Below are 11,441 nucleotides of genomic sequence, written 5' to 3'. Positions count from 1 at the left end.
ACTGTGTGAGGAATTCTAAATAAGTATGACGTCATTTTGTGTCATATTTTGACAGTAAAAAATAAGTCTCCTTTTTCATAAGCTTTGGAAACTTTTGTTCAAGACTTTCTCCTCATAAGCTGCTAGTTGTTTTAGACACTAAGGTAAAATATTTTTTATTCCATGACTACTTACTTACACAGCAAATTTCAGAGAGTTAAATTGACTCTGAGATTCAATTTGAACTCTGAGCTGGTGTTTATATTGTCCCAATCCCAATCAACACTCAATGAAGTGTTAACAATTTAACTCTGAATAAGTGTCAAAATAAATTTGCTCATTGTTAAATACAACGTCATTTAACTAAAGTTAATTACATTGCATTTTTAACACATGGTGTTTACATTTTAGCCCAGGGAGCAATTTGGGCATAGGAGCACTGCTCAGGGAGCAGCCAGGGTTCAAACCAACAACCTTAATGGTTGCCAGCTCACCCTCTCCATCGGTGCACCACAGCACGAAGAGTTAAACCTGCTACCAAGTGTGACACTGTACAGTTACATTTCAATCCTATCAAAAAGGTAATTTAACGAAGTGTTGCAAATGAATCTGATCTTGACTCTGGATAATGACTCCAGCTCTTTGCTACAATTGACTCTGTAAGAGTTTACAGTGTGATTTCAACTCTGCACTTCAACACTTTTGCCCAACACTTTAAAATTAACTCTAAGGATTTTGGTGTGTATAACTATTTCACAGAAATATACTGTGTATTCACCCAAAGATTATAGTAGTTCACCCTTCCCACAACAAGTTGTGCGTATACTGTATAAAAACAGTGATTAAAAGCGTATTATGAACAGAGTAACTTAATTTGCTGTAGAAAATCACAGTAACAAGCCTGTATTTAAACACAATAAATATGTAGAAAGCACAGAATAAAGTTGTGTACTGTGAAGAAAAGTAATTCAAGAGGTTTTATAAAAAACAACCAACAATTTTTGTAAAACAATCACAGTACGAGTTACCGCTAACTGCGTTGTAATTGCTGCAATGGCTTTAAATATTAAATGTATACATAAATAAACATCTGAAAGAAATACAAATGCCCCAGAAAGACATTTACTGTATATTAAATATAAAAAGTCACCAGAGATCCCCTGCACGTAATCATTTTATTTACACTGTTTCAAATATTGCACAAATATATTAACAAAGTCATTGATGTGTCTAATAACACATTGTCTTTATAAAAGAATTGTTCAACAACCAGGGCAGTGACAGAGAATGAACGTTTTTAAAAGAACAGTGGGTTAAGTACTTTTTCGGTCAACTGACTCGCAGTCACAGCCACGGTTTAAACCACAAAAAATGTATTAACTTTGTCAGTCCAACTGCAAGAACTGTTTCAAATCATCTGCATTACATGTTTATTTGGAGTACTAAGTGTGCCATAAGATTCAGTTATTGACAGCAACGTGAGGGTGAAACACTTGATGAACTTAGTGGAACCTGACCTGTCCTAACGTCCTACACAAAATACTTATCTAAACTGTTGCTCGAGCAAGGCGCCCTAACCAAAAGTACAGGGGGTGGATCGCTCAGCTCTAACCTGGTGTGTTTAACAGGAGATTTCCCTACAGGTGATGTACTGTATGCCCAGGGAGTCTTTCCTAACACTCCCAAATGCTTTCCGTTCTCCCTGGGAAGGACAAAAGAAATACAAATGATTAACACTTTCAATAACAATTCACCATGTACAGCCAACAAGAGAATCTGTTTAATGCTCTCTAACAAAACTCCAATACCACCGAGTTTACCAATCTCACCAGAACACAACCTCACACACTGCCAGAGAGACCTCGACTGAACAACCAGGAACACATAAATACAGCTGATGGGACGATGCGATTGGAGGATGGGAAAACAAGAACCAGCTGTAGGAGATAACGGGAGGGCGGCGTCTCTGATGAGTAATGAAGACAATTACCTCCACCTGAGAATGGTTGACACACACACACACACACTGACACACACACACACACACTCACAGACAAGACCGGGGGTCGTAACAATGAGCCAATGGGCAGCGAGCTTGTGATCATGACGTTAATGTTCAAATAGAACGGCTCGCTGCATTTTTTAGTTGTTTTCCTCTAAGAATGGATGGTTTCGGTAAGTCTGTTTGAATGAATCGATTTATTGTTTTAACTGTGTTCAAGGTCCAACTTCATACAGGTCCAAATTCATACAGACACATGACTGTAGCAGTACTACTAATATGGGAATTCGCAATAGCTGACAGAAGTTTGATAAATGCATTAGCAAAGTTCAACGGTAGCTTTCGTTCGTTTCCCCTCGGCCATGTCAACGTTATCACGATGTGCTGCTGGCGGAGAAGATGTGAGATACGAATTCGATGCCCCATCTCATGTCGTCGACTTCGAAAGTCTGGAGAATGATGAAGGCGAAGACGTGTGGTTTGGTAAGTCTCCGCTTTAACCATCCCAGCGAACCTCTGTTTAGTTCATGATGGGTCCCTTCAGCCTCAGGGCAAAGTGCTGAGAGGGGTATTGCATGAAACCCGGATAAGGGATTAAGTCGGGCTATCCAGGTTATCCTGGAGGAATTTAGCTCCGATTTGGTTGCACGAAAGCAGGTTGAATTAAACCCGGCCAAGTAACCATGGCGATTTATTGTTTGAAGCTAGCCTGCTCCAGACCAGGCTAAAAGCCAGGCTCAGATTAATCCTGCAGCCTCATTCCAGTGAGCACAAGACGTTATTTCAACGTTGAAATATGGTTGAAATCGGGTTGAAATGAGGTCTGAACGTCTTAGACCTCATTTCAACGTCTTTTCAACCGGGTCCGTCCATGTTTTCAGTCAAGCGCGGCAATTAGAACGGGAAAAGATAAGACTGGCGCCGCAAAGAAAACCGCTAGCACCCCCCCCCCCCCCCGTTGACCGATCGATTTGGGGTGCGGCTTGTCATTAAGGGGTGATGGTGGGTCCCGGAGCCCGACCAGTTGAGAACCACTGATATAAAGTAGATGTCCCCTGATCGATCAAAGAATCTGACCAGTGACTGTATCTTCTGTGCAGAGCAACAGGCTGGAGCAGCAGATGACTGTCATGACTGAAGAGGACTCTGGTTGGTTGTTTTTCATCATTGCTAATTACGGATGGCGCACTGCTTCTTATTGTTGTCACTCCATCAGGTGACCGAGGATGTCTTGTGCAGAGAGGGTCTAAAGCCCTCTGAGGCAGATTTGTGATATTGGCCTCTACAAGTGTCTGGGTGCTGGTATTTTTTTTTGGGAGCGTGCACCCTCTGACAGGTCTGGGGCCTGAAAGCAACCTGTGTGTAAACAAAGACTATTTAAAGTGGAGTCCATAATGTTGTTTCTCAGTGACTAGATTCATGACGTGACCTTAATTTTTCAGGTCCTAGTACATCCACATTGCCTCCTCCAAACATAGTCCCATCCTGGGGTGCTGGATCTCCTGCTTGGACTGGTGCACGGCCAAAGAGGAGCGCGGCTGTCCAACCTCCTGCAAAAGCACGCAGGTGAAGTCCTTCTCATTGCTCCTCTTAACTGCAGGGTGGAAGTGGAAGACTTGCATAAGGTTGCAATGGGGCGGAAAGCTTCCACAGGAAGTTAAGCTCAGGAATTTGGGGAGTTTTGACCCAGTTTTTTTTTTTACAAGAGGACATAACAAGGAACTTGAATGTAGTAGAGAACACAGCTATGTCCACACAATAGCACACAGTCACTTCCAGTGTTTCCCCTACTTTTCATTAGGGGGGGGGGCTATGGGGCGCACCCCAATAATTGTAGAAGTTTTTCCACATTTACAAGTATCCACTGATCATCCCCCGCCTCCCCATAAGCTGTAAACAGACCTAGATTGGTCCTGGTTGTTGGGGTCCATCAAAAAGAGTTTGGCTTACTTACGGTAAAAAAAAGTCATTCAAAAGTGTTTTAAAGTTGTGTGGAATGCAGCACATGATGGGTTTCTCTCTATAGGGAGGGTGACAAGCTGGAGAAGGTTCGCACCTTCAAAGCCCGGCCGCTGCCTAAAAGGATCCTGGAAGGGGTGGTGGTGAGTTTAAATCCCATTTACACCGGTTCTTCTTCACCATGAATGTACTCATAAGGGATCCCTTCCTGTCTACAGGGGCTCCCTGAGAAGAAGGTCTGGGATCTCACGGTGCCAGAGTCCCCAGCTTTTGCCCCAAAGAGGATTCGTTTGGAGAAGGTCGAGGAAGTAAGGGCTTATTTATACTGTGTATAAATAGTGAGGGCCACTCGTCTGGAGCAGATGGTAGGAGAGGCGCGCGTAGGGGGCGCTGTTTGGAGTCAATAACCAACGAGGCTGAAGTTGATCCATGGCTGTGTCCTTTCTGCAGGGGAAAGGAGAGGAGGCAGTGTTCAAAGCCAGGCCCAACACTGTCACCCACAAAGAGCCTTTCCAGCCCAAGAAGGAGGCGCGCACCCCACTGGGTGAGTATGCAGCTCTCTGCCACCACGCCCAAGCATCCACCTGCTGTACTGCTGGAGCTTCCCCTCCACCTGTTGGTCACTAAGGGATCATCTCTTCCACAGTGGTGCAGCCCTTTGAGCTCTCGACAGAGCGTCGGGCTTTAGAGCGTCAGGAGTTTGCCCAGCGGCTCAAGGAGAAGGAGGCGCTAAGGATTAAAATGGAGGAGGCGCAGAGACAAGAGTGGGAGGAGAAGGAGAAGGAGGAGATCACAAGGATGCGGCAGAAACGGGTCAGTCCTTAGTCCTCTTAGTCAGTTCAGTCCTCTTAGTGCTGGTGATTGATTATAACGTTGACGGTTCATGCTCCTCCCGACAGTAAGTAACCCCCCCCCCCCCTTTGTTTCACTAGGTCCACACTGCTCAGCCCATCAGGCGCTACAAGCCTGTGACTGTGAAGAAGAGTGAGGTCCCTCTCACTGTCCCACACCCGCCCAACTTCTGACCGCTTGTGAAAATAAAGTTAAAATTAAGATTGGACGGGTCCTTGCACGTTGGGACACTGGCCAGATTGTTAGAAATGCGGTCGAGGACGCCTGCGGCGTTCGCAAGTCAGTGGTGTTTGTGTTTCCACCAGTCTTGGATTGTAATATGGATGTACAGAGGGTAAGGATATAATGAGAATTGTGAAATATGGAGCACTTTAGATTAAGTGTCTCGAGTTGAAACCACTGTTCAATTTGTTCTTCTTCTTTGGCACGATTTAAGTTCATTTAGTCTATCATGAACATCGTCAATTGTGATGTCCTTAAGAGCAGCAATCAAGGGGCCAATGTAACTCTGGATGAGCTGCATAAGAAATGGTTTGGCGTTTAACACCAGTCATGTGGGAGACACTGCAAACATGTGGAAGAAGGTGCTATGGTCAGAGACCAAAATGGACCCTGAACCCAAAACTGCCCATCATCTTGAGAACCCCCATTGAGCACATGATCCCAACATGGGGTGCTATTGAGGTGCTGGCACCATTTCACTTTTTATATTGGCCATGTTCAATGAAAGAGCTAAATAACTAGAATATGTGGCTTTCTGTTACCAGTAGGTGGCTCTGCGGCTGTAAAGAGTTACACAGTAATTCCATTTCAGGTAGTACACATCCCCAGGGTGACACTTGGAGATAACAAGACATTCTGATGTACCAGTCCAAAATTAAAGCCTCCGAAAATACCATACAATACCCAATAGCCAAAGGAAAGTGTGAAAGACTGGTTGGCCTGAGACCATACAAGAAGTATTTTCTATTCCTTTTTATTTAAAAATACATTTACAGCAAGATGGTATATACAGGTTTCTGCCCGCGCCGAAGGTAGGAGTCCACTATGTTGTGTAAAATTGTGTTGTATTAAATGTATAAAACCACCTTTTGTATTGTGCGTTCACTACTATTGACATAATATACAGGCTTAAATATTATATATATTTATAGCTGTGGGTGTGGGACAATTCATCAGCTGCATCCTTTAGAGCACGTTGGTCCTCCATACACACACGTCACTTCGGCTGCAACTTTTTTTGTCCCGTCGGCTCCATCAGAGCTATCTTATGCGGCCCAGCATATCCCATCATGCAGTGCGGGCCGACTAGGAATTTATTCAGGATGGAAGCAGGTGTGCGGATGAAGTGAGAGAAGGTGTTTAAAAAAAAAATATATATATGATCTAGCATGATCTGAATTATGTACTTACTTAGACTACCTGGACTGGTAGTCTAAGTAATAAACCGTATCCTGTCCATGAAAACCATGAACACGGCTCTAATGAAGACATGGAAGGGCCTTGAAGCAACACCCAACTGCTGGAACCTGTGAACCTGGATTCCAACACTTCCAAAGTGTTTATGGAGAAGTGGCTTCACCAGCATCCGCTCCGCTCCTCTTCCACGTGTCAACAAGCTTAACCAGCACATGAAAGGACCAGAGCACGTTCCACCAGTTTAACAATGGGATCACTTCCTGTTTTACAGCTGTTGGGAAGTGTGTGACGTCCCAGCAGAGACGTCTGGACGTGTAACTGGTGTTCCCTCAGCTAGACGCAGATATTGGAGTAGCCCTGATGCGTCTTGTGTGTAAAACATACATTATGTGTGTGGAGATTCAGAGGCTGAGAAACATAAAAGACTTTCTCTTTTAAACGTCTTATGTCGTTTGAACATCTTTACGAGGGATAAAAGCCAGAGGGCAGCACTGTGCAGGTAGGCCGGTGCCCATAGTGAATGTTTATGCTGATGAAGGAATCAGATACCAGAAAGTCAGGAGATCAGGGGTCAAGAACAATGCGTGTCGATCATTCATTTTGAATATGGGTTCCTTTAGGAGAATTAATGTCTGATGACAGTGAGTCTGTGGCTCAGAATGAGGATGAAGATTATAGTAAATCACCCTACCCCAGTGGAGAACCCCCCACAATGCGTTCTATGCTCCCAGCTGGAACATTTCTATTGATATAAATCCTAATGACTTCAGTATTTAAAGCACTTTGTCTCTGAAGACATTCAGGTTATTGTAGGGAGGTCTAACTCATATGCCATCCAATGTGCATGTTATCAATGTGGATTTGGTACATCAAGTGCTGGTCTTTTCATTTCTTGGTTTGACTTTTCCTAATTGTCATTGTTTAGTCCATTTCTGGTTAATGTTGTCAAAATGAACTCTTTCTAAATGCTCACATTGCTTGTTTGACTTAATTCCCTTTAAGTATAATTATATTTACAAGAGAGAACCTGAAAAATGTTTCAGTCTTTTATTATACTTTTATAAGCATAAGCATTTTAGCATACTGCTGCCCTGAGGCTACCAACAAAATCAATTGGGGGGGCAAACATTTGATCGATTTTGTACCAGGGAGGCCCAAGCTCCCCAAATATGGGATGAAATATGTTTAAACCCCCTGTCAGGCTGGGTGCTGGTGTAGGCGGAAGGCAGGACTCAAAAAGCAGGATTTCCAGAAGGTGCTCTTTATTTACCAACAAAACCGAAGAACGTGCACCAATGATGACTGACGTAGACAATGGGACAACAGGCACACAGGGCTTAAATACACTAGGGAGGTGCAGGTGATTTGACATAGGTGGAAACAATCAGGCAATCACAAGACAAGGCAGGAAGTGAAGTTCACCCAGATACACGAGAGACAAGAAAACTACAAAATAAGACAGGAAGAGGACCCAAACCGTGACACCCCCACAACAAAAAGTGCTTCCATAGAGAGCTGTGGCGGCGTGTGGGGATGATGGCGTTCCAGCCGACAGGTTCATTGGGTGCTTGGACTGGTCCACTCGGCAGCTGGAACAGGGGCGTTGTTGGATGCAGGCAAATCTAACCTACAGAGGAGGAAGGGCGGCAACTATCCCAGCAAACAGGTGCACCTGTTGACTGGCCAGCCTGCTAGGAACCTGCAGTTGGGTGATGAATCAGGTTTTTTTGTTGTTGTTTGGACGCACCATATGTGAACTAAACTGGGGAATTATGTTCCATTTGTGTGGTGGGTTAAGGCTGTTGTTGATTGAGGATGAATAAAGTACCTATATTCTCCATCTACCCGCTCTCCCCGCGTCATGCGTCTCCTGGTCCTTCACAAGCTAAACAGTGCTCTATTATTTTGGTCCATTATATAGTGAAAGGTCACAAAGGATCCAGAGGCAGCTAACATAACTTTAGGTGTGTTATGGACATCATTATCTTCCATACGTAGAGTGAATTTCACATAAAAACACAAGTGCATGACTATAGTTTAATAACAGCAGAGTAACAGGACATGGAATAAAAATATACACAAAATAAATAAAGGCGGCATTTTTGTTTTTGGAGTGTCTGCGTTTGACAAAGAGTTAGAAAAGAAAGGACTAAGAAAAAGGCCCAGGAACACAAGGTGTGCTCCCAGCTGGTTTGTAGATCAGGGTGCACAGATGTTTACTACAGGAGGAGGAAAGTGACATGAAAGTGGGGCACAAGCTGTGTACAAAACAGGGTTACAGCGAATGAGCTGTGGGGCGCCACCTGGTTGGTCTGTGGGAGTTCAGGGGTCCACAAAGGAGGGTGCGGCATCCACCTCCCTGCAGGCGCAGCACAACACACAGGTCACCAAACAGGGGAGAGGCTAATATCATACTTAATACTTGTCACGAGGTGGAATGCGAGGGAAAGGAGGGAGGACTCAGACGCAGGGTTAATGAACAAAATAAAAGGACTTTAATAGTCAAAGAACTCTAACTCAAAATCACTCCAACCAAAAAAACAGGAAGGAGGCGAAAACAAAAACCAAGAAACACAAACAAGGACCTGGACTTGAAAACACAGACTTGACTTACACATGGACGGGTCGACATGTAATGACGCCACACAAGACAAGAGACTCACAGGGCTTAAATACACAAGGGAGGTGCAGGTGATTGGACACAGGTGGAAACGATCAGGCACGGCAGACAATCACAAGGGAAAACAGGACAAGGCAGGAAGTGAAGTCACCCAGGAACACAAGAGACATGAAAACTACAAAATAAGACATAGAGCAGACCCAAACCGTGACAATACTTAATATGGATAATAAAAACGCATTAAGCTACAAATGGCCAAAACAGTCAATCTGACCAACTCTGCACTTCAACACTTTTGTCCAACACTGTAAAAGGAACTCTAAGGTACAAGAGACTTACAAGCACATCTCTGGTGAACACACGATCCATGGTGTTGCTTTTATGGGTGTCTTAGTGGAGAAATCTATGTATTAAATCAACTAATTGATCTTGTCCACAAAACTAGATGAGTCTTATTTGACTAAGAATGACAGCTACACACTTACTTTTATAATAATTAAGTTGTAGTCCTCTAGGATTTGATTACTTTGTAAAACATGTTAACTTTGAGCATGAATATATTTACAATAGCTCATTTGAGGATTTAATGGTCCTCATCGAATTGGACAGGTGAGACATTTTCATTATGACACCTGACCCTCCTCTTCTCCCACTAACCTTACTGGAGGGGGCAAAAAAGTTTCCCTTAAAGAGAAATGTAACTCCTTATTACATTGATTGGAGAAATACAGATATCCACCAGGCTAATCCGGTAAGTTTAGGAAATAAATCCATTCATGAATGAATGTGTGAACCAGCACGGTTGTGCTTTAAGTACTTCTCCTTGTTATTACAAAGCACAAACCCACACAAACCAAAGTACTTCCACTTCTCTCCAGCCCCTCGGTGCTGCATGTTGCTCCTCTGTCCACACGAGGGACACTTTCTTCTACAATGAGAGCTTTGGTAAAAATGAAACTAGTTGAGCGAGCTCTTGTTTACTGTAAATGTTTGAAAGGGGAATTGACGGCATGTGCTGCCCGTGAAACCAAATCCACTGAGTCACTCGTTGATGAACAAAGTCACTTTGTTTCCACCATTGTTCATGAGATTTAGAGACCGCACTGACCTACACAGAACATTTAGAAGTCCCTTCTTCATAAACAAATACAGGCAAATGGATGGTTTGGAGACTGGACCGAGGTTCCTTTACATGCCAGCGTGTATTTGAATTGCAGGTGCTCTGCTTTGTCTGTTTGTTTAGGAAAATCACTGTAGTTCCCACCTGTCCTCCCCTCCAAACAACGCCAACCGACAACATCCAGGTGAGCGCTTATTTTGGGTTACCTGCTGTACAACTGCCATACCTTCACAGGCTCAGAGGAAACCAGTAGAGGAATGCTCATTCGCACCAGTTCTGGGATTATCCGTTGGTACAAAGAGAGATTTTCAAAGTTGCCTCGTGACTTTTTGCCAGTGTGGTTTGTTTTCGTGGTTTGAAGGAATCAGGGTCGTGAAAACAGATATCAGAGAAGATCCACCAAGTCACGAGGCAGGACGACTCTACCTGGCTTTCTTTGAACTTTGTAGATTGCTAATTAGCACTTTTTTGTATGTTAAACTATGTCTCTGAAATAGATTTAAATTGTTTTTTTTTTAATTAAACTGAAAGGATAGCATTGTGATTTTGGTTCTTTTCCTGGATGCTTGAGTGTCAACAAAACTACTGACAGCATTCTTTAAGAAGAGAGGAACCTTTTTATCTCTGTTGTCCTGCGCAGTTTGGAGAACTTTTGGGGAGATAAATGGATAGTTACTCATTCAGTCCTGCAAGTGGATATTCACTTCAGCAGTGTTATAGATACAAGTTTCTACGTGGCCAAAAGTATACAAAGAAAAGTAATTGAATGAAAGTTGCACCGACCGTTTTTTTATGTCCGAGTTCATGCAAAGCGTGTAAGAAGAGGTACGTTTTTTTTTTTTTTTTTTTTTACAGTTTGTCACTGTTAACTTTATACAACTGATGTGCTTTTCTTTACTTACTTTACTTTCAAGTCCTCCTCTAAAAAGAGCTCTGATGATATTTAATACAAGTGTTTGTTGTAAATGTCTATTAATTTACCACATTTGTTATGAATACCTCTTACACATTACAACTGTGTTTCAATGTAATGTGACTGATGTGCTGACATAAATGTGTATATACACTAGGAAAGTCTTTCTCAGCTCATCTTTCCCATGGATCCATCCTTAGCCACATTAAGAGAAAATTGTTCTGATGTTATCATAAAGCAACACATTTTTACCAAGCTGAAGACTTTGTATAAAGACACAACTATAGTGAAACATTACTTAATTACTAATAAGATGTCTACATAGACTATGAAACCAAACCTGATTTTCTGACCCCTTGCTCTTCAATCACATGGTGACGTACAGCCGGGTTCTTCATCTGAAGGTCAATGGGTCATCCACAACTGTGCTGCTTCCCTCTCAACAGGCCACAAAGAATGGAGATCTCTCAGAGAAAGGTAAGACGCACGTCTCACTGTGTGTTCACAGTGTGTCTCCCACACCAAGTGACTTAGTAGAATCACATGTACATCAGGGATGGATACACACTTCACCCAG

The 11,441-nt window shown here is 43.1% G+C and overlaps 1 protein-coding gene across 1 annotated transcript; it reads left to right on the top strand.

Annotated features, from left to right (window-relative positions):
• The first annotated feature begins 2,077 nt into the window (after positions 1 to 2,077).
• LOC119222771 (targeting protein for Xklp2-like) lies at positions 2,078 to 5,874 on the top strand. Its single transcript, XM_037479637.2, has 8 exons — positions 2,078 to 2,464; positions 3,082 to 3,130; positions 3,424 to 3,547; positions 4,008 to 4,083; positions 4,159 to 4,248; positions 4,391 to 4,484; positions 4,587 to 4,753; positions 4,873 to 5,874. The coding sequence occupies exons 1-8, from the start codon at positions 2,399 to 2,401 to the stop codon at positions 4,963 to 4,965; spliced, it is 759 nt and encodes a 252-aa protein (XP_037335534.1). The 5' UTR covers positions 2,078 to 2,398; the 3' UTR covers positions 4,966 to 5,874.
• Positions 5,875 to 11,441: the final 5,567 nt, after the last annotated feature.

Source organism: Pungitius pungitius, chromosome 1 (assembly GCF_949316345.1).
Source record: "Pungitius pungitius chromosome 1, fPunPun2.1, whole genome shotgun sequence".
NCBI lineage: Eukaryota > Metazoa > Chordata > Actinopteri > Perciformes > Gasterosteidae > Pungitius > Pungitius pungitius.
Note: the sequence above shows the minus strand (reverse complement) of the source record. Positions and strands in the feature narration are given on the sequence as shown.

Coding starts and splice junctions, on each gene's coding strand:
- LOC119222771 (XM_037479637.2), top strand. CDS start 2,399: ATGCCCCATCTCATGTCGTCGACTTCGAAAGTCTGGAGAATGATGAAG. Junction 2,465..3,081: donor AGGCGAAGACGTGTGGTTTG/GTAAGTCTCCGC, acceptor TCTTCTGTGCAG/AGCAACAGGCTGGAGCAGCA. Junction 4,084..4,158: donor GGATCCTGGAAGGGGTGGTG/GTGAGTTTAAAT, acceptor TCCTGTCTACAG/GGGCTCCCTGAGAAGAAGGT.